This window comes from Equus quagga, chromosome 11 (assembly GCF_021613505.1).
Source record: "Equus quagga isolate Etosha38 chromosome 11, UCLA_HA_Equagga_1.0, whole genome shotgun sequence".
Classification (NCBI taxonomy): Eukaryota; Metazoa; Chordata; class Mammalia; order Perissodactyla; family Equidae; genus Equus; species Equus quagga.
This window is the reverse complement of record NC_060277.1, coordinates 68247253-68266086: the sequence shown is the minus strand read 5'-3', so window position 1 is coordinate 68266086 and position 18834 is coordinate 68247253. Positions and strand designations below refer to the sequence as shown.

Below are 18834 nucleotides of genomic sequence, written 5' to 3'. Positions count from 1 at the left end.
CAAAGCTCAGTTCAAAACAGAAAAATGGACATGTTTTCTTTCTATCTCCCTGAACTGAGGTGGTATTTTTTTTTTTTAAATCTAAAATTTTATTGATTTATACTTCAGTGAAATTGAATCCTACTTTATGCAGAGGCTTCAATCCAATTCCATTCTCTGGCAGGTCCCCAGCCTCCTTTTCTGCCCCACTCGGACACTGCAACCTAAGCCATGTGGCCCCCAGGACCAGCCACTCCCCTGCAGAGCCTCAGAGCTGCACAGTGACTTCTCGTGCTCTCAGCTCACCAGTAGGACTCTTACTTCCCTCTTTATTCCTGAAGCCAGGGATTTCCTTACTTCCTCGCTCGTCCAGCTATGCATTTAAAAAAATGTTTATGCAATTTTATCTAGGTGTTTTTCTAGGTGTTTTATCTCTAAGAAACTCAGATTATCTGGTCTGCCCTATTGCTAGAAATCTAGGTCTTCCTCTTTACTTTACAAAATACACTGGAACCCAGAGAGGGGAAGCAAGCTGCCTGAGGCCACATAGCATGTCTGAGACATATCTAGGCCTAGGCGCCACTTCCTGATCAGCTTCTCTCTCCTGCAGGGGACAAGGAAAGATGTGCCTCAGTCATGAACTCAAGGAATTTTGGGCAGACACTAACCACTCCCCCTGCCACAAGCCTGTCCAGGGAAGGCAATAAGGGAGGAAGGGCACAGGTTCTGTCCCACGTCGTTTGGACGAGGGACTGTGGACAATGAGCAGTCAGAGAGCAGGGGACAGACAGAGCACTGGTGAGGCTGGGACACTCACGCTTCCTGGAGGCTGGCTGCAACTCCTCCACGCGATACACAGAGAGCCGCCCAGCACCCCCGCACGCGGAGCCCTTCTCCCCCTTGCACTCGTGGTTACACTCCTCCGGCCCGACACTCATCGCTGGGAGCCGGTTCCCGCAGTAGCATTCCGCTCCGGCCTCCAAGCCAGCGTAGACGTAGGAGCTGCAAGGAGAGGGGGTCTGGGGTGAGTCATGACCTCGGCCCAGAGCTGGGGCTGGGGTCCTGACAGCACAGAAGTCTGGATCAAGGAACGGAGCTGGGGCTGGGGCCAGGATAAGGGCCGGGCTTGGAGCTGAGGGCAGGTCTGGGGGAGGAGGGGCCACAGCCCTTAGCACACGGCCGGCCTTATACTTAGGTGTCGTCTGGCTGAGTTTGGGGAACAGTCTTTCCTCCATGATAAGCTCATTTAATCAGCCCCATTGGTCCCTCTTGTCAGCCCTGAGCTTGGTCCCCTGAGGTGCCATTCACGGTAACAGGTTGCAGTGGGTCCAAAGCAGTGGTGTGCGGGTCAATTGGTCCCCAGTATGGGAGGAAGGAGCCCTAATCCGTGGCATTTGTCAATTTCTGTGGTGTAAATCCTCCCATCATTGACGATTTCAAGCTACCAACAGTTTAGTAATGGGCTTATAGTATTTCTAAAAATGTACGTTTGCCCTCGTGAGTCAGCATGAGCTGCTCCTGTGCCCGGCTGGTCCAAAGCGCCTGCCCCACGTGGTAGACAGGCCTGCTGCAAGCTGTCCTCCCCAGAGATGGTTCCTCCCCTCCTTTAACCGAGTCCTAACACCGTCGGCAAAGGTCACCAGTGGCACCTACAACGTACCACACAGGACTTTCACCATGGAAAGAGGCGACCGTTTTCAAACTCCCATCTGAGTGGACCTACGCATAAAAAACCCAGATTGAAAACCCAAATACAAGCCTCTAATCCTAGTTTGGCCCCTTGCTAGCTGTGTGACCCTGAACATCACTTACTACCACTGAGTCTGTTTCCTTAACTGTTAGGAGAATGAAATGAGACTGTGTCCGTCTCAGCTTTATCTAGACTGTAAAGCAGACCTGAGCAGGGATGCTGTCCTCTCCTTCTCCAGCCTCAGTTTCTCCATCTATAAAATGGGCACAATTCACTGCTACCTAGCAGAAGGTGGTGAGGATTTATATGACGCAGTAAACGTGAAAGAATCTAATGTGACAGGAATAAATCAAGAGTCCTATCTGCCGATCCTGTTTCACCCGTCTCCTGTGCATGAGCGTGTGTGCACACACACACAGTGAGCTGTGAGTGCCTCGATGGCAGGGACTGTCCCCTGACAGACAACTGATGTCCAGTAACTACTGGGGAAGCTGGTGGTTTCAAAAAAGCAAGACTTGTCATAAACACAAGATAGAAACTTTTCCAACAGAACTTGAAAGGTCCTTAAGGAAATCTGGGGGGAAGCTCTTTATTTTATCTTAAACATTTGAGTAAACTGAGGCCCAGGGAAGGAAAAAAGCTCAGTAAAGTCACACGGTGAGTGCCTGGCGCAGCTGGACTGGAACCCCAGTCTCCCGGCAGCGAGCCCGGGCCCCTTCCACAGCCCCGCTCCATTTCAATGCACTGTCTTTGCTCTGGACCACTGGGGTCCGACCCATCTAGCTCTAATTACACTAGGACAGACAGCTGGCAGCCGTGTCACCCTGTCACAGGGCAGACTCTTGACCTTACTTCCAGTGGAGTTGGTGCCCCGGGGCCCCACACTTACCGCTCGGCACATGCATCCTGGCAGTGGGGGACGGTCATCTTTCTCAGGTCATAAAACACGGCCCCCTTCAGGGTCCTCTCTTGGCCATCGTCACTGAAGCATCCAACATAGGTGCCTGCAGGGTGGGAAACACAGCCAAGGCTCAGAGGCCCAGGAGAGAGGGGAGTCCTAACCGTGGGCACCCCTTAGGATGGCCCCTCCTGGGTAAGCCACCCCTCAAAGAAGCCCAGGGGATGAGGCTGCAGTCCAACCTTCCCCATGGTGCCTCTGGACACTTCCACTTTGTCCTCTCCCTGCCCATTTTCCTAGTTAATGGCCCACTATCCCCCCAAGACACGCTGCCAGGAGCCTGGCATCAGCCCGAGTACCGCTTTCTCCCACCACCCTCAACTCACGAAGGCTGGCTGGTTGAATGGCCTCCCCTGTCCCCCTCCTCTCCATCTTTCCCCTCCCAGGCTCGGAGAGGCAGGTTCTGTCGCCTCCTTGTGATCCAGAGGGAATAAATTAGTTACGGAAACTCTGATTTTAGCTAACCTAAAGAAGATCGTGCAAACCCGGAGAGCTATTTCAAGAAAAGATCGGACGTCCCAGGAGGGAGAAAGCCCCCATTGCTGGAGGTGTGTAAGCAGCATCTGTCAGCGTGAAAGCGAGCTGTGCCGTGTGGAATCAATAGGGCGAATGGACAGTGAGTCCTGGCCAGTGGGCGCATCTCTGGCACATCCCTGGAAGAGGACACTGGGGTACATGACTCTAGGAAGCAGGGGCAGCGCTGACCCAACCATGCCCACATCACTGGGAGCCCTGCGCCATCACTCCGAGGGAGGAGAGCGGGAGGGGTCTCCCAGGGATGCGCGGAGAAGCCCGGAGAGCTCGAGCACAAAGCAAGCGCATTAGGCATGTAAATGTCAGTGCGCCGTGCCATGTGAAAGGAGCAGCGCCTCGGGAGTTTGCAAACACGCCATCACACGGTCCCCAGCTGCGGAGGCGCATCCACATCCACGATAGCTGCGGCGAGATCCGGCTCGGGCGCCCGTGATGAAGATGCTGCGCGTCTCTCCGGAGAACGTCTGCACTGGGCCCCGGGGCGTCTGAAACGGCGCCTGTGCGGAGCGCCGCAGCCTTCGGAAATCGGCTAGTCTCTGGGAAGGAACAAGGCCTCCCACCCCCATGCCGCTTCCCAAAGGGCTCCATGATGAGGAGGACCGTCCTGGTCTCCCAGTCTGGGAGCTCCCTGAGGGCAGGGGAGACTCGTTCTCATTCCCGCTAAGAACCTGGCGCAGAGCCGGAGCCCGCGCTGCCCGCTGAGCGGGTGGGAGGAGTGGGTCTGCCAACCCTCGCTCCCGGCCCGAAGCAGGAAGCCATCTTTCTGGCTGTGAACGCCGCACTGAATTCTGCCTCTGACCTGGGCTAAATCACTTCACCACTCTGTGCCTCGGTTTCCTCAACTGTCACACGGAGAAATGCCCTCCCCACCTGCCTCTCCCGCCCAGGCTCCTTTCTCCTGCCCCACCTTTGGACCTGTCCCTGTTCCCCTGCCATGTCCACCCTTTGCTTCCTGCCTGTCCTTTACGGCTTGTCTCCCTGACCACTCCAGCCCACGATGGCCTCCCCATTCTCCAGATTCTCCTATTTTGTATCTGGAAAACTTGTCACTCAAATCCCTATCATTAACTGTTGTTATTGTTAAAATCTCTTTCGCCTGTTGTGTCCCGTCTCGGCAACATGACTTAAGGCTCACTGAGGGCGGGGGCCACACCTTTACTCCAGCTGGTGACCCCGCAGGAACTCACTGGGGTAAGGCACAATGTCATCATGCACACCTCCTTGTCAACGTGGGTTAGAGCTCCTAAAAACCACACTGATATCCTCTGAGAGCCAAGAGGAGGGGCAGAGACCCCAGATGCAAGGAGGGGGCAGTCCTATGGACGACTGCAATCGGCAGTTCCCAGGGCTCCAGTTTAAGGAAGCAAAGCGGAGAAACACGACCAAGACGACAGGAGACTGGACCCTCCGCCTCGGCAGGAACGGCTGAAAGACCCGGAGACCTCCAATTAGAGAACCCGGGGCTGCAGAGGGAGCCACGGTCACCTTCTTCAGTGTCTGCCAAAGGGTCTTGCCCCCTTCCAGGCAACGAAGCTCTAGAGGTCACCTTCAGCCCAGCTGCCCATCGGCACACACGTGGCCCCAGCCACTGTCTGTCCACAGGCACAGGCCACCACCCTCTCTTCAGGACTCCCAGACACCCCCAGGCCTGTGAGCTTCTTTCTCTCGAGGGAAGTCTCAGGACTACTGAGGCCAGAATGGACCGCTGCAAAGCTTCCAGCCAGATCAGCGAGAATGCATCGTTCTCTGCAGCCCCCTACTTTGTGAAAGAAAACTAGTATTTGAGAAATATCTGATGTGCTGCTCAGCAAAGAAGAAATGCTATTACAGCCTTCAATTAAACATCCCGGACACAAGCTCGGGGGTAGTTAAACATTTACCACGGTAATGAGAAACTAACCAAAAGGTTCTAAAGGCGCCTGGGCTCAAGACCCTGGCAGGCTGAGACGGGCACGTCCATGTTTCTGGGGGAGTCAGGGGACCTCAACTTTGGGAAGGGGCTGACTTAGTCTCAAATCTAAGCTCCACTGCTGTACAGCTGTGTGACCTGGCAGGGGCACCTTGCCCTCTCTGAGCATCAGCTTCCTCATTTGTAGGATGGGACTAAGGTTCCATGGAATTCCCGGCTGGTTGTGAGAATGCCATGAAGGAACACGGGAAACGTGTCCGATGCAAGTAATAGCGCTCGTGGCGACTGTTTTTATTGTTAATCTATCATTATTAATAATAAACATTTTTAAATTACTTTATACTTCCCTGCAACTCAAATTCTTCATCATTAAAATGGTGATAGCACCGCTTGCATATAAGGCTGTTTGAAGATTAAATTAAATGAGATAATAGACGTACCTCTGTACAGAACAATACTTGGCACACAGATGTTCGAATAAGTAGCAGCCATTATCATTCTGATCCTACACCCTAACCGGGGACCCAGTGTGAGGACAGTTCAGTAAATATTAGCTGAATAACTACCACATTAATAAAACAGAGAAAGAAATGGTTTCAAGCGGGCAGGCTTGGGTTCCTCAGAAAACGAGTGGCAAATCAGCTACCAGCTGGCCAGTTGATGGAACTGACCGGTCTGGAGAGGAAACCCATGCCTGGCTGGCCTGTCTCCGTGGGTAGCAAGGGCCTGAGACGCAGAAGTCCCTGCTCTGTTCGTGAGGAGGAGGTGAGCCCTTTTTGCTGGAAAAATAACAAATGGCTTTTCTAACTCCCTGACAGAGGCGAGAATGTGCAGAGAAGAAAGGACTTCCGAGGGATACGCTGGGACACATTCCGAGGCGGATTTATTACTTTCGGCTGAAATGGAGGCAATGCATTATTGTCTGTGACTCCGCATCTGTTCATTTGCACATCAAAATGGACATGCCGTGAGGCTATTAACGATGGCTTTGGAGATATTGGAATGTCTTTGGAAATTACTATCAATAAAAAACAAACTGGCTATGGAGAAGTTACTATTTTTCCCCTAGTAAACTTACTGACATTTTATTCCATTATGGATGTTGTCCAAGGTATAATGAAATGCCCCGTGATTGATGGCACCTCCTGCAGCTTCCGTGCCTCGCAGGAGCCCCTTTCAGGAGGATGGCGGGCTGCCCGGCCGCAAAGAGACGCCCTCTTTGTCTGCAGCCCCAGCAGCTGTCCCGAGGGCTGGCCTATGGGCTACCCTCCACCAGGAGGCCCGCCGGGCTGTGCAGGGTCCACGGAGCCCCAAGAGGAGAGCGGGGCTCCAAGAGGGTTCCCAGGCTAGTGCCCCGCTTTTCTCCCCTTTCTCTGAAGCTCTCCAGTCACGTGACACCACAGCCTCTCCCAGGGCACAAATTCTTCCTTAAATCCCGGGGGATATTCAAAACATTTAAGAGCCTATGGGGTACACTGTCCAGCAGAATCTCCACCAGTCCACGCTGGCACTTGCTCCTGATGCTTCTGCTGGCCCAGGCATTAACCCTTCACTTGCTGGGTCATGGGGAGGTTTGGGGGGTCACTGGGGAGGGAAGCAGAGTGTAGGGGTACCCCAGGGGCTCAGGGCAGTAACCATTCCAATATTTTAACAACTGATAAGACCATCCTGGTGTGTAATGCTTGACCATCAGTCCGTCTCCTGAGCCTTCCCTGGACCCCTTTCCACCACTTCTTTAAGTCACTGGAGATGACAAAGTAAAGGGGTGCCCAGTGGTTCTCCTGGACATGCACACTCTACACCATGGGCTATAACGAGGTCCCCGAGCCCTCCTCTCTGCTGGCCAGCCACTGTGAAGTCAGCTTATGAAGTACCAGTCAATTCTGTCTAACGAGTCCAAAGCCCTTTGCAGCTGCCTCTGTCATGCCTCCATCGTGCTGTTGGAATCCCTTGGATGTACATCTGATTCTGCCACCAGACCAAGATCCTCGAGCGCACAGTCAATAACACCCATGGAGACTCATACATGGATCCTCACTAAGTGTACTGAGAGCAATAAAGAGAGGAATTGTGGCTAATTTGCCCAAGGTCACAGAGCCAATAACTGACAATACCAAGAGAGGAATCCAGGTGTGTTTTCAAAACTTGTGCTCTTTCCACAGCTTCCTCTCAAGAAATCCATGTTGACTTTGTCAGTCATTCACACTTTAGTCTAAATGAGGTGCAGCGCTAGTGCCATCTGCAAAGAGACCCAGTTTCTTAGTATGTCGGGGAAAGTTTACAGAAATCATACCTGTATAAAACGAGCTACAGAATCAGTCCCTCATTTCTCCCTATTTCTTACACGAAAGCCTTGCTGAGGAATCCCACAGCAAGGGCTCTTCAGAAGAAATTAGGGCTCTAACCTAGATGATTTCAGAAGAAACTTCCTTCTACGGAGACAGGAATGCACAGTCCTCCAGTCTTCGTTTTCCTGGGCTTCTAGAGTCACCCTCCTACAGCGAGCACAGCCTGGGCTCCTTTCTCTTCTCTGGACCCTCTCCTCATCCCCAGGAGAAAGCCAAATTCCCTGGCCCGGTACTCACATCCCTCTGTGACTCAGGTTCAAGCCGTGACAAGGTTCAAGCCAAAGTCGTTCTGAATGCACAGCCCGGGCTCTAAGATGAGCCTCACGACTCACCTCTTCCTATATCCCGCCACTGAGTGCCCGACGCTGCAACCACATGTCTGAGTCAAGAGCCATTCCCACCGTGATCTGGGGTACAGGGCCAAACGGGGTGGTGACAGGGATGCTGAGACACTGACGGAGCTTGGTCACACCCTACAACAGCCACGACACTACCCGGGTGCTCATCACATGGAGGCTCAGTTCCTGGTCCCTGCACAGAGTCTGTATAATTCAGTGCAAACAGCCCCACCTGGAGCCAGGCTGTGTCCATGTCCCGTGTTGGACTCCCAGCCATGTGACAGTGGTGGAGCTGGTCAGGGGCCCGCCGTGTCCCCCAGGCCTTGCTGCTGCCAGGCCCACCCTGAGCCACACGCTCTGCTCACTCCCACCTGCTCCCTGCGCACCCTCCGTCGGCTGCCCTCTCTTCCCGCCTCGCGTCCCACGCTGCCGGTGTTCCTGGGATCACACCCCAAATACACCAGGTGCCTTGAACTCTGGTCTTAGGGTTTGCTTCTGGGAACCCAAACTAGGAGAATGACCTGCAGAATCTACTTAACTTCTCTGTGCTCCACTGTCTTCATCTGTAGAACTGGGACATAATAGCAATGGTGCCTGTAAATAGTACATTTACAGGTGCATAGTAAATGCTATACGAGTTAGCTACTTTTATTAAATAATAATAGTTGCCAGTTACTGAGCCCCAAATGATGTGCTGGGTGCTCTGGTCCAGTAGTTCTCAGCCCCTGCGAGCATGAGCAGCCCTCGTGGGGGGGGGGGACGGGGTGGTGCCACCACGCAGCCTGCAGGCCCTGCCCCAGAGTTCGGGACTGAGTGAGTCTGGGAGAAACCTGAGAACGCGTATTTGTAACAAGCTCCCGGGTGATGCGGAGGCTGTGGGTCTGGGACCCCACTTTGGGAACCACAGCTCTCTAAGATCACATTCGCTCCTCACAGTAACCCTGGGGTAGATCTCTATCTCCATTTCAGAGCGACTCGTAGAAGCTACACGACATGTCCACGGTCACCCGACAAGTTTCTGGCTAAGCCAGGATTCACGTCTGAACCCAAAGGCCGGGCTCAAAACGCTCGCATGTCTTAGCCTCAAGCCCCTTGGAAGTCCAGCTGGTGAGTGAGCAAAACTCCAAAGGACTCCCCGTCCCAGGCCCTTCCTGTCTCCCTGAGGAGCCGTGAAGGCCGTGGCCCTCAGTGCCTGCTTCCCGCAGGGCCAAACGAAGAGGACCCCAGTCCCAGACCAAGCGGGGTCCCCGGGGGCAGCTCCCCAATACCCAAGGGGAGCCGGGGCTGGGCACCTACCTCGGCTGCTGATGGCCGGCCTGGCGGCCTCGGGTCCCAGGGCGGGCGGCCCCTGGGGGTCCCCCATGAGGTGGTGGAACCAGCGACGGCGCAGCTGGCGCAGCTCCGAGCTGCGGCCGCGGAGCCAGCGGGTGCCGGGCCGGGACCGGGGCCGGGCAGGGGGGCTCCCCAGCACGTCCACTCCGAGGAGCAGCTCCGGGCTGACCCGGGGGCCGTGCAGGGCCCTGCTGTCCAGCAGGCCCACGCCCAGTGCCACGGCGGCCACGGGCAAGGCCTGCAGGGGGCCGGGCGCCCGGGGGCCCTGCGGGAGGGCCACGCGGGCCCGCTGCAGCAGCAGCAGGCTGCCCGTCATGAGGTAGGCGGCCGTGAGGAAGAACAGCAGGAACTGCGTCCGGCGGAGAAACTTCTGGAGTCGGAAGAAAGGTTTGGCCATGCCCCTGGGCGGCAGGGCTCCTGGCTGGAGCCCAGGGATGGCTCCTAGCGCCCGGGCGGCAGGGGGTTGGGGGCCTGCGGGGGCGTCATGCCTGCCTCCGGACACCGACTGTGGCCTCTGGGGTTTCTGCTCCTCCTGCCCTGCTTCCAGCAGACGCTCGGACGGCGCCGTCACTCAGCTCCGGCCACTGGGCCCTGCAGCGGCAGCAGCTTCTGCCCAAGGGTCACGAGCTTTGCCATCCCTTGGCTCTCCCGACCCTCCTCTCCTGGCTCAGAAATCTGGAAAAGCAGAGAAAGAGCACTTAGATGCAACAGGAGGGCCCACCACTCCCACGGCTCCAGGGTCGGGAGCCCGCCCTTCTGTGCTCCATTTACCAAAGGGCCAGCTGTGCTGCAGGAGCACTGGACAGACAGCTGGGTTCAAACCCCAACTCTGCCAGTGGCCAGCTGTGTGACATCGGGCAAGTTACCTAACCTCGCTGGGCTTCAGCTTCCGCCTTATAAAATGGGAATCACACTGTCCCCGTGGGCAGCGGTGAAGATCCAGTGACAGCAACAGAGGAGGAGGAACAGCAGCCGCGGCTACGTGCTCTCGGCTAGACACTTTACGTATCTCTCAATGAATCCTCACGCCCGTCAGCAAGGTAGATACTATAATAGCCCCATTCTACAGATGAGAAAACTGTGGCAAAAGGAGGCAAAGTAACTCTCCCAAAGTCACACGGCTAGTAAACTTCCCAAACCACAAGATTCGGAAGAGTCTGTATTCAGAGCCTGTACTCTGAACTACTCCATGGCCTGGCCTATAAGGAGACACCACCACACACAAGGGCCCCCAGCCCAGGGCATGGATATACAGCAGGTGCTCAATACCTGCATGCAATCTGCGACCCCCAGGGCGTGCACTGGGACTGCAAGCTGTGTTGTGGAATTGCTTCTGCGGAGGCTGGTCGGCTTTAACACCCTGGAGGGGCAGGGGGAGGGGCCGGGAGAGAGGGTGGGCTTGCAGCCTTCCCAGGCTTCCTGATTGGGGCAGGCCAGAGCCCAAGGAACAAGTCGGGGGCCTGGGCTGTGTATCTGCAAAGGGAGATGGGGCGGCTGGTGTGGAGGATTCCGGAGGGCTCTCAGAGGGGCCGTCCAGGGCTGCCCCTCCACTCCCCAGGATGCAGCCCCCTGCGGGGTTTGGGGTCCGAGGGCGGTGCCTCCGAAGGGCACAGTTAGGGGTCGGCAGAGGGTTCTGCAGCTGCTAGGAGCTGGGCTGCTGCATGACGATGGCCCTTAGCACAAGGACAGGCTTGTCCTGGGAAGAAAGGCTCCTAGGAGCGTGACTAAGCCGCTGCCCGTAACTAACACGGCCTGGGACCCCCGCCAGGCTGCGCAGCCCTCAATGGCCACTCTGTGCGCTGGGGACAGCCGGCCAGGCGTGAGAGCAAAGACAATGTTTGGGCTCTTGCGGCCTGGCATTCAGAGGACCCAGAGGGGCCCAGACCAGCAGGACCCTTTCTGATGAAGCCCCGAGAGCCCCAGGCTCCGAGGCCCCCAGGAAGGGTGGGGGTCTGGAATAGGGTCTGCCGGTGCTTTAGGCTGTGGGGGGTGGGGGCAGGCTCGGCAATCAGCAGCTGGAGGAGGAATTAAAGTCAGAGTCAGGAAGCCATTTCCCACAGGTCTCCGGAGCTTTGATTCTCTAAGCCGGTGCGTGCCAGGCCCACCCGCGCCAGCCTCGTCAGATTTGTAAAACCACAGAGAAAATCCCAAGAAATCCTGACCCATCTCCCCGCCTCCAGCTTTGGCCCCTTCAATCCATCCTCTACAGGCTGCCCGCCTGATCCGCCTAAGGCGCAAATCTGATCGCGGCGCGCCCCTGCTTAAAGCCCCTTTCAATAGCTCCCCGTGGCTTTGGGGATAAACTCCAAGCGCCTTAGCAGGACAGACAAGGCCCCCTTCGGGATCTGGGCCATCCAGCCTCCTCTCTTGCCAGGCCCTTTCCTTTGGCTTCCCCATCAGGTGAGTGTGCAAGCACACATGCACACATCGCAAGGTGCACCAGAGTCGCCATCCGCCTTGGCGCCTTTTATGCCTTTTCCTTCCTCTTTGCCTGGTGAATCCCTGGCTACCCTCTAAGCCTCAGCCCAAGTGTCACTTCCTCCGAGAAGCTTTCCCCGACCACCACCCACCCACTGGCATGGATTCCTCTGTCTTCCCACAGCCCGTGCCGACCCCCATCCCAGCACTACCCTCCTGGGACGATTTTAATTGCCCATCTACTTGTCAATCATCCTTGCAGGACTGTGACCAACTCAAAGCTGGAGGCCATACCCTCTCATTCGTGTGACTCTGGCCCCTGGGTTAAGGCCTGGCAGTGTAGATGCTCAGTGATCTTTGTTTCCAAATACATTTTTTAAAAATGAATGAGAGGATAAATTGATAGGCGAATCCTGACATCAGAAACCTGCTCCCGTGGGGCTGAGGGCAATGAGGTCTCGAGCTCCGCGTAGCCAGAGCTGTGGAGCCCAGCCCAGGACGTGGAAGAGACGGGGCGATGCCCGAGCACAAAGGCCCAGTCTCACAAGCCAGTGGAGGGCTTTCCGACACACGGCCCCTAACAAGGGTGCCGAAACCTCTCTACGCGGTAACTCCATGAAGAGGCCTGCTCACCAAGCCTGCTGGTTACAAGATTGGGATTCTGTCAGTGAAAAACCCTATAAAACTAAAATAAAAGGGGAGAGGGAAGGACTCCTGCTGTGGAAGGAAAGCCCCTGAGGAGACAGGGTGGAGGGCTGAGCAATGGATCAATGGTTCAGAAATCCAAAGGCAAGAAGCGCTGTGAATTCAACCTGCTATGTTCTGTATACAGGATGGAGCATGCCACCCGTACAGGTGGGGTGGGGTGGGGTGTAGTCAGGGCTACAATTAGGATTCCACTGATCATATCCGGGCTCCTCAAGGGTCCCCAAAGTCCTCCCTGGAGGTCCCCCTTTCCAGAGGGCCCTCCCGTGGTCTGGGGAGTGGGTGCTGGGCACCGAGGCAGGGACGGCCGCTTGCAGCCATCCCATAAAGCATGCTGCCGCTCCAAACTTTTAAAATCCCAAAGCTGATTCCCAGCCCAGAACACCCGCTGGGGGCTAGGTGGGAGCCAGCATGCGCAGAGCATGAGGAGCGGGTCCCCCTACCCTGGACTTCGGCCACACTTCCCCCCAACACTGTATTTGCCAATTGTCCCCTACTCTCTGCCATGCCCACCTCCTCTCACAGCTGGCAGCCCCGCCAGCACACAAATCACACCCGACTGGCCGTCCCGTCCCCAGATGCCAGCACACAGCTTGCAAAGCAGTGACGGTAAACGTTTGTTGAGTGACTGAACCTGAAAGAGGCCTAGGGGAGTGGCAACATAGAGCGTCTCCTCCTAGCCAAGCCACGAGGTCAGTCGGACAGCAGAACCGGCCAGCACCCAGGGGGAGAGTGACCACTGACTGTCTGCACCGGGCCTGGGAGCCCATCAGCTGTGCCTGCTGCACCCCGAAGCCAGAAGGCCCTCCGTCAGAGCAAAGCCACCGTGGGCAAGTCACTGCACGGGGCAGAGCGGCAGCTTCTTGTCTGGTAATGGGGCTGAGTCGGCACTGCTGCAGGATGGACTCGGGGCGTAGAACCCTTGTCACCTGCAAACCGTGGTGTGCACTGGTTAGGAACACAAAAGGGGAAACCAGGAGGCGCTGGAGGAGGAGCCTGCAGCAGGAGTGACATCAGTCTCAAGGGACCCCTTCACCTCCCCCTTAGCCCCTACTCCCTGGGGTGGGCCTCATATCCCATTCTTGCTTGAAGCTGACCCTGTGCTAAGACGGCTGTTAGCAAGTGCTTTATTTTCAATGCCACCATGTATGAAGCACCTGCAGCGTGAACAAACAGGCTAGGCTGGGCCGCATACCTCACCTGCACCCTCTCATTTACCCAACGAGTCCCACTAATGCACATGCCCTGATGACCCTCATTCGGGGGCTGAGGTCTCCGAAGCCCAGCAGGGTGGAGCGCACTGCCAAGGCCACACAACCCAGGGCCAGCATTCAGACCCAGGCCACCTGCTCCCGGAGCCCACCCCGTGCCCACCAAGCTCCCTGCCTCTCTCTCCACTCCAGCTCCGGCTTCACACAAGGTAAGATTTATTCCCGAAAGGAGTTTAGTGTGCCTCCGTCAGCACCTTTCTGAAAACATGCCAGGCTGAAGCTCCGGAGAGGTGCTGCCCATGGCATCTGGAGCCAAACCTCCCAGACACGGCCGTGTGGGTGAGTGTGCCCGCCTCCGAGGTCCGCCATCCTCTGGAAGTCTGCATTCTTTTCCCCAAGCCAGGCCTCCCACGTGGCACCTCCCATCTTGAAACCACGCAAAGTGCTTCAGGGAGGATGGGGGCTCTGCCCCTGCCTGAGGGTCGGCCCTGTCAGGAGGGGGCACCAGGGCTGAGCAAGGAGCCTCAGGCTGGACAAAGCTGGACACCCAGTGCCCTGCCCAGTGGCTTCTAGCGGCCCGAACATCACCCCGGAGAACGGAGGGCCTGGGGAATGGAGACCCTGAGTTCCCTTAGAGGAACAGAGGAGAATAATAGGACAAAGGGGTTTCTGGGGGTCGCAAGGAGGGAGCAGGAGCCTAGCGCAGGCGAGGACTCAGAAAACCCGAGCTCTCTTCTGTCACTTTGTTGCCATCTGGGCCCCAGGGTCAGCAGGTGCTGAGCTGGAGTGGGGAGTGGAGGGCAGATGGCACCTGCCTCTCAGTTAGGCTGGGGGTCCAGGGACTGAGCAGATAAGCGGTAGTGGCCACGGGGAGAGGAGAGGAGAAGTGGCAGGCCCTGGGCCTGACCAGTGGCCACTGGGTTCAGCCACATGACTCTGCCGCCCAACACCCCCTGGCCAGAGAGGACAGGCAGTGGCAGGTGAGGGGAGAACTCCAGATGCCCCCAGGTCATCTCGGCCACTGTGGCCACTGCAGCGAGGGCTGCGACCCTCTTGGGATTCAGAGCCGGGAGCTCTGAGCAGGGTGAGAGCCTTACAGACAAAGGCACCAGGCCCAGCAAGTTGCTATGCAGGCAGGCAGATGGGCACATGTGGCCCCGGCAGCTCAGAGCCCAGCCTCCACGAGTGGCAGCAGCGGGTCTCAGGCTCGGGACCTCAGCAAAGTCACACCAGGGAGTCCCTCGCTGGGCTCAGGGCTCTGAATTAGCCCTCCCTGGTCTTTCCCACCCCTGCAACCTCCGCCTCTGCCCTGCTCAGGCTGCGTGCCTGTCAGCTGGACCCTCCCACTCTCCAAGAGGCTGTTGCCTCCCAGCGGCCAAAGAAAGTGCTCTTTCTAACACAAAGAACTAATGACGCTACAACCTGCAATGGCTCCCCAGGACTCAGACGGCCAAGTTCAAGCTCCTCAGCCTGGCACTCAGTGGCCCTTCTTGGTTCAGTCTCCCAGCCCCTTCCTTTCACTATTCCTTCCAGAATGCTACGTCCCAGCCACAGTGTCCCCTGGCCAGCACGAGATGCTTCATATCCCCTCACACATGCTCTTCCATTCACCAGGGATACGTGTGTGGCTTTGTTATGTTTTGTGGCCATCAAAGCTCAGCTCCAATGCCACCTCTTCCATGAAGCCCGCCTGATCCCTGGAGCAGGGCTGCTCCCCGGCGCTCGGTGGCGGGGCTGGGAGCTCTGGGCCCTGAGTTGGGTGACGTGTCCCGCCTGGAGTTGGGCCTCCCTGCTGCTCTGCCTAGTTCTGCTTCCAGCCTGGGAGCCCCCTGCAGGCACAGGCCGTCTGCCTCTGCCCACCTCTGGGGGAGGGGGGCACAGGACAGGCGCCCCGGAAATCTGTGCCCACCGGCCACCCTCCAGTGCTCAGGGGTCGCACGCCTCTGGGTCTCTGAGGCTCAGAAAGACAGCACAGGACCGAGTAAATATAAACCTGCTAGCCCTGGGGTGGGACAAGGTCTGGGAAATAGAAATGAGGTGGGGCTCCTGACTTTGAAGAGGCAAATCTTTCGATCTTCTGAACTCCAGAACTTAAGTGAAAAGGTCCAGAATAAGAACTGTTGCTAAAAAGGTATAAAACATAACAGTAAGGTCAAAACTCCATTCTGTGCAAAGGAGGTGGGAGGAATTCTCCATCAAACCCACTGCTGAGGGTCACCTAAATAAGAATAAATTTTTATACACCACATTAGAGATCTCAAGGCACTTTCCGCACTATCAAGTGTGTTGAATGAATGAACAGATCAACAAACAAATGAGTGAACTTCCCATAAACTCGTGAAGTGAAAAGCATTATCATCCCCATTACATAAACGCAGAATCTGAGAGAGAGAGACAGAGAGCCAATGAACTTGGCCAACGACAAACAGCTATTGCTTGACTGGACTCAAGTTTGGAGATTCCAAGTTTGTGGCATCATCTACCGCATCACACGGCCGTCATCTCCCCCACACCAGGGATGGAGATTCTTCTGGGCACCACGCTGGGGACCAGGGCTGCAAAGACGGGCAGGACACCACCGTGGGGGCTGGTGTTCTCCCTTTTCTGTTGGTTGACCTGGAGCCCACCCCACCCTTGAGACAGACAACCACCACTTCTTCCAGGCCATCTGTGGGCCACCTCCTTTATAAAACCCTGTTTCGTTCCTATGTTCGTATGCTGCTCCCACTCTGTGGTGAGCCCTTGAGGGCTGTCCATACTCCACTGGGCGATTTGGATAAATGTGGGCAAGTGAGTGGAGTCCCCAACCGAAGTCAGCCTTGCCCTTCTCTGGTTCTGTGCCCACCGTGCCTGCAGTCACTGGGATGGGGGATTCATGCTATGGGAAGGGGCCCAAGACACCTAGGGCATTCCTGTCCTCAGAACCCTCCTGGCCCCCTCATGCCAAGACAGCTGCCCTCTGGGAGGGGGCTCACATCCCCAAGGGTTTCCAGCAGCAAGAGAAAAGAAGCAACATGGAGGGGAGAGGCCTTAACAGCTCCCAACAGGTGCACTGTATTTTATAGCTTACAAAATTCATCCAGCCCATTCTTCCATCCACTTCTCCCACCCGCACTGGGGGGCAGAGCTCCTTCCTAACCACCTGCTCCAAAAGTGGCCCCCTTCCGATAATTCTGCAGGCAGTATGTCAACATGGTGATGATTAAGCCACGACGAGGAGAGACAAGAAGTAGCGTGAAAATAAGACCACAAGCCCAGGGAGGCAGCAGTTGAAGGCCACGTCCACCACTCACTCCCCCGACGAGCGGGGCCCGCCTCCAGCCCAGTTCTGCCCCACTGGTGGGGATGGTCATCCCTCGCATCTTAGGGGTAAAGACCCTGAAGGTCTACACTCTGAGCTGCCCCACAGTCCTTGGCCCTGACCTCGGTGTAGCTCCCCAGGCAAGTCAGGGGAGCTGGTCTCACCAAGGCTGACCAGGGTCCCAGCCGGAACGGAGCACAAGCCAGGAGTGTCTAAGGAGAGAAACAGCCCTTCTCGAGAGGCCCGGCTCAGACACAGACAACCCACCCGGAGGCCCTGTGCCACAATTGGCGGACTCCAGGGAACTAGCTCAGCAGCTCACCCCCCAGCGTTCAGCCCTAACCAGCCCAGCCTCAGGCTTCAGCAGCCGACCAAGCGGTGGCCCAGAATCTCCACTTCTGCCTGGTTAGGCGGACAGGATGGGGCGGGGGGACAGGAGTCTGGCCTTCTGCCTATTCCAGGCTCTCTTTACTTCCAGCCAGACATGCTGCAGGCCACAGGACAGCACCCCACAGGGCTCCCACATCCGCCGAAAAGAGGTATCCTCTCATCCCAAGTGAGGCATTCTTCCAGAGCAGCTGCGGAAACGGTCCTGCTGGGGACCGGAGGATGCACCGCAGGTAGGGCCAGGGGCCTTCTCCTGGGGAAGAGGAGGCTGCCTGCCTCAGCCCGCCAGCCCAGCTGCCCGCCAAGCTTCCTTGAGCGAGTGTACTTGGGAGACCAACACACCCACTCACAGACCAACACAGCTGCACACCCTCATAGAAGCCAGGGCTCTAGTGACCCACTGGGCACCTTCTCTAAGGGGCTTCTGAGGCCCCAGCTAAGTGTATGTGGGGGGTGAGGGGCACACCTGAAGTTATGCCCCCCTTGCCCTCTGTCCAGCACTGGCAACTATCAGGCAGGGGCTGCTGCAGGCAGGGCAGGGCCAGCCAGCCTGCCCCCTCCTCTCTTTCACTCCCCACCCGCCCTCACTTCCTGCACCCGATAACCTAGGCGATTCGGAGGAGAAAAGACAGGACCCTCATCTCCTGATCCCAACCAGGGCGTCCCAACCCGGAACAACCCAAGCGCCTCCATAAGCTGAAGCACGCTGTTCCAGCGACAAGAGGGATGATGGCATCCAGTGTTCGAAAAGTACAGCGGAGTTCGAGTCTGTCCATCTTGGGAGCAGCTGGGGACCGGCGGAGGCGAGCAGCAGTTGGATCCCAGGGCAGGGCTGTGGGGGCTGGAAGCATCCAGCCTTCCCACTGCTCAGAGAAGGGACAGAGGTCTCCTCCCCGCCCCTGCCTCCCACAGGCGAGCCAGCATCATCCGAGGGCACAGATGCTCTGGAAAACAGACAACTGGCGAGGGTCCCCTAGGCAGGGGACCCTCGGAGGCTTCTCAGTGTAAAAGAGAAACGCAATCAGCAGCCTCCGGAGTCCTAAGTCTCCGTCCGCACCTAGGAAGACGCAGAGCTCTACTTGGGGTAATTTTCCTGACAAAATACATACGTTTCGCTTGCGCATCTGCTTCGCTTCAAGTTCACCAAAAGAAGGAGAAAACCCTCCGCTGACCGGAAGCCTGGCCGGGTAGCGAAACGAGAGGGAGCTCCTTCTGGGGAAACGTCTCCTCCCAGGGGAGACCGTGCACACCCCAAATCCTGCCCTCGCCCCCTCCCCGGGCCAGGATCCGCGGCTCCCCCGGGGGAAATGGACGGTCTCGCCGGATTCCAGGAGGGGGACGCAGCTTCGGAAACTGCCTTGCGCACCCCCGCCCCATGCCGATCCTGCCCAAGCGCTCCCCCACGCGCACACACTCACGCCCCCCTTCCCGGCGAAGCCGCCCTGGCTGGGAAAGGCGCCCCCCGCCAGCCCGCCCCAGCCCGAGCAGGTGCAGGTGCAGCCCGCCGCGCTCCCGGCCGCGGCTACACAAACTTGGTGGCCCGCAGCCCGCGCGGGGGACCCGGCCGGGGCGCCCGGGGACAGGACTCACCCCGCGATCGCAGCCGGCTGGGGCGCCTGCTCAGCGGCCACGCGCCCGCCTCCCCAGGGCGCCGAGCCCGCAGCCCCGCAGTGCCCGGAGCCCGGGCGCCCTCGTGCCCGCACGCCCCCGGGCGGCCTGCGGCG

At 57.4% G+C, this 18834-nt stretch overlaps 1 protein-coding gene across 2 annotated transcripts in view; it reads right to left on the bottom strand.

Annotated features, from left to right (window-relative positions):
- WSCD1 (WSC domain containing 1) overlaps nt 1–18829 on the bottom strand; it is a 50132-nt gene extending 31303 nt beyond the window's left edge. Inside the window, exons 1-4 of one of the 2 annotated variants that reach the window (XM_046677262.1) lie at nt 18701–18829; nt 9053–9763; nt 2559–2673; nt 797–981 (exon numbers count right to left, since the gene is read on the bottom strand). In XM_046677262.1, the coding sequence (XP_046533218.1) occupies nt 797–981; nt 2559–2673; nt 9053–9485 (733 nt within the window). In that variant the 5' untranslated portion in view covers nt 9486–9763; nt 18701–18829. Of the gene's footprint in view, nt 1–796; nt 982–2558; nt 2674–2953; nt 5834–9052; nt 9764–18700 lie in introns of those variants that run through there. The other variant, XM_046677263.1, reaches the window with a different exon arrangement.
- Between the last annotated feature and the right edge of the window lie 5 nt (nt 18830–18834).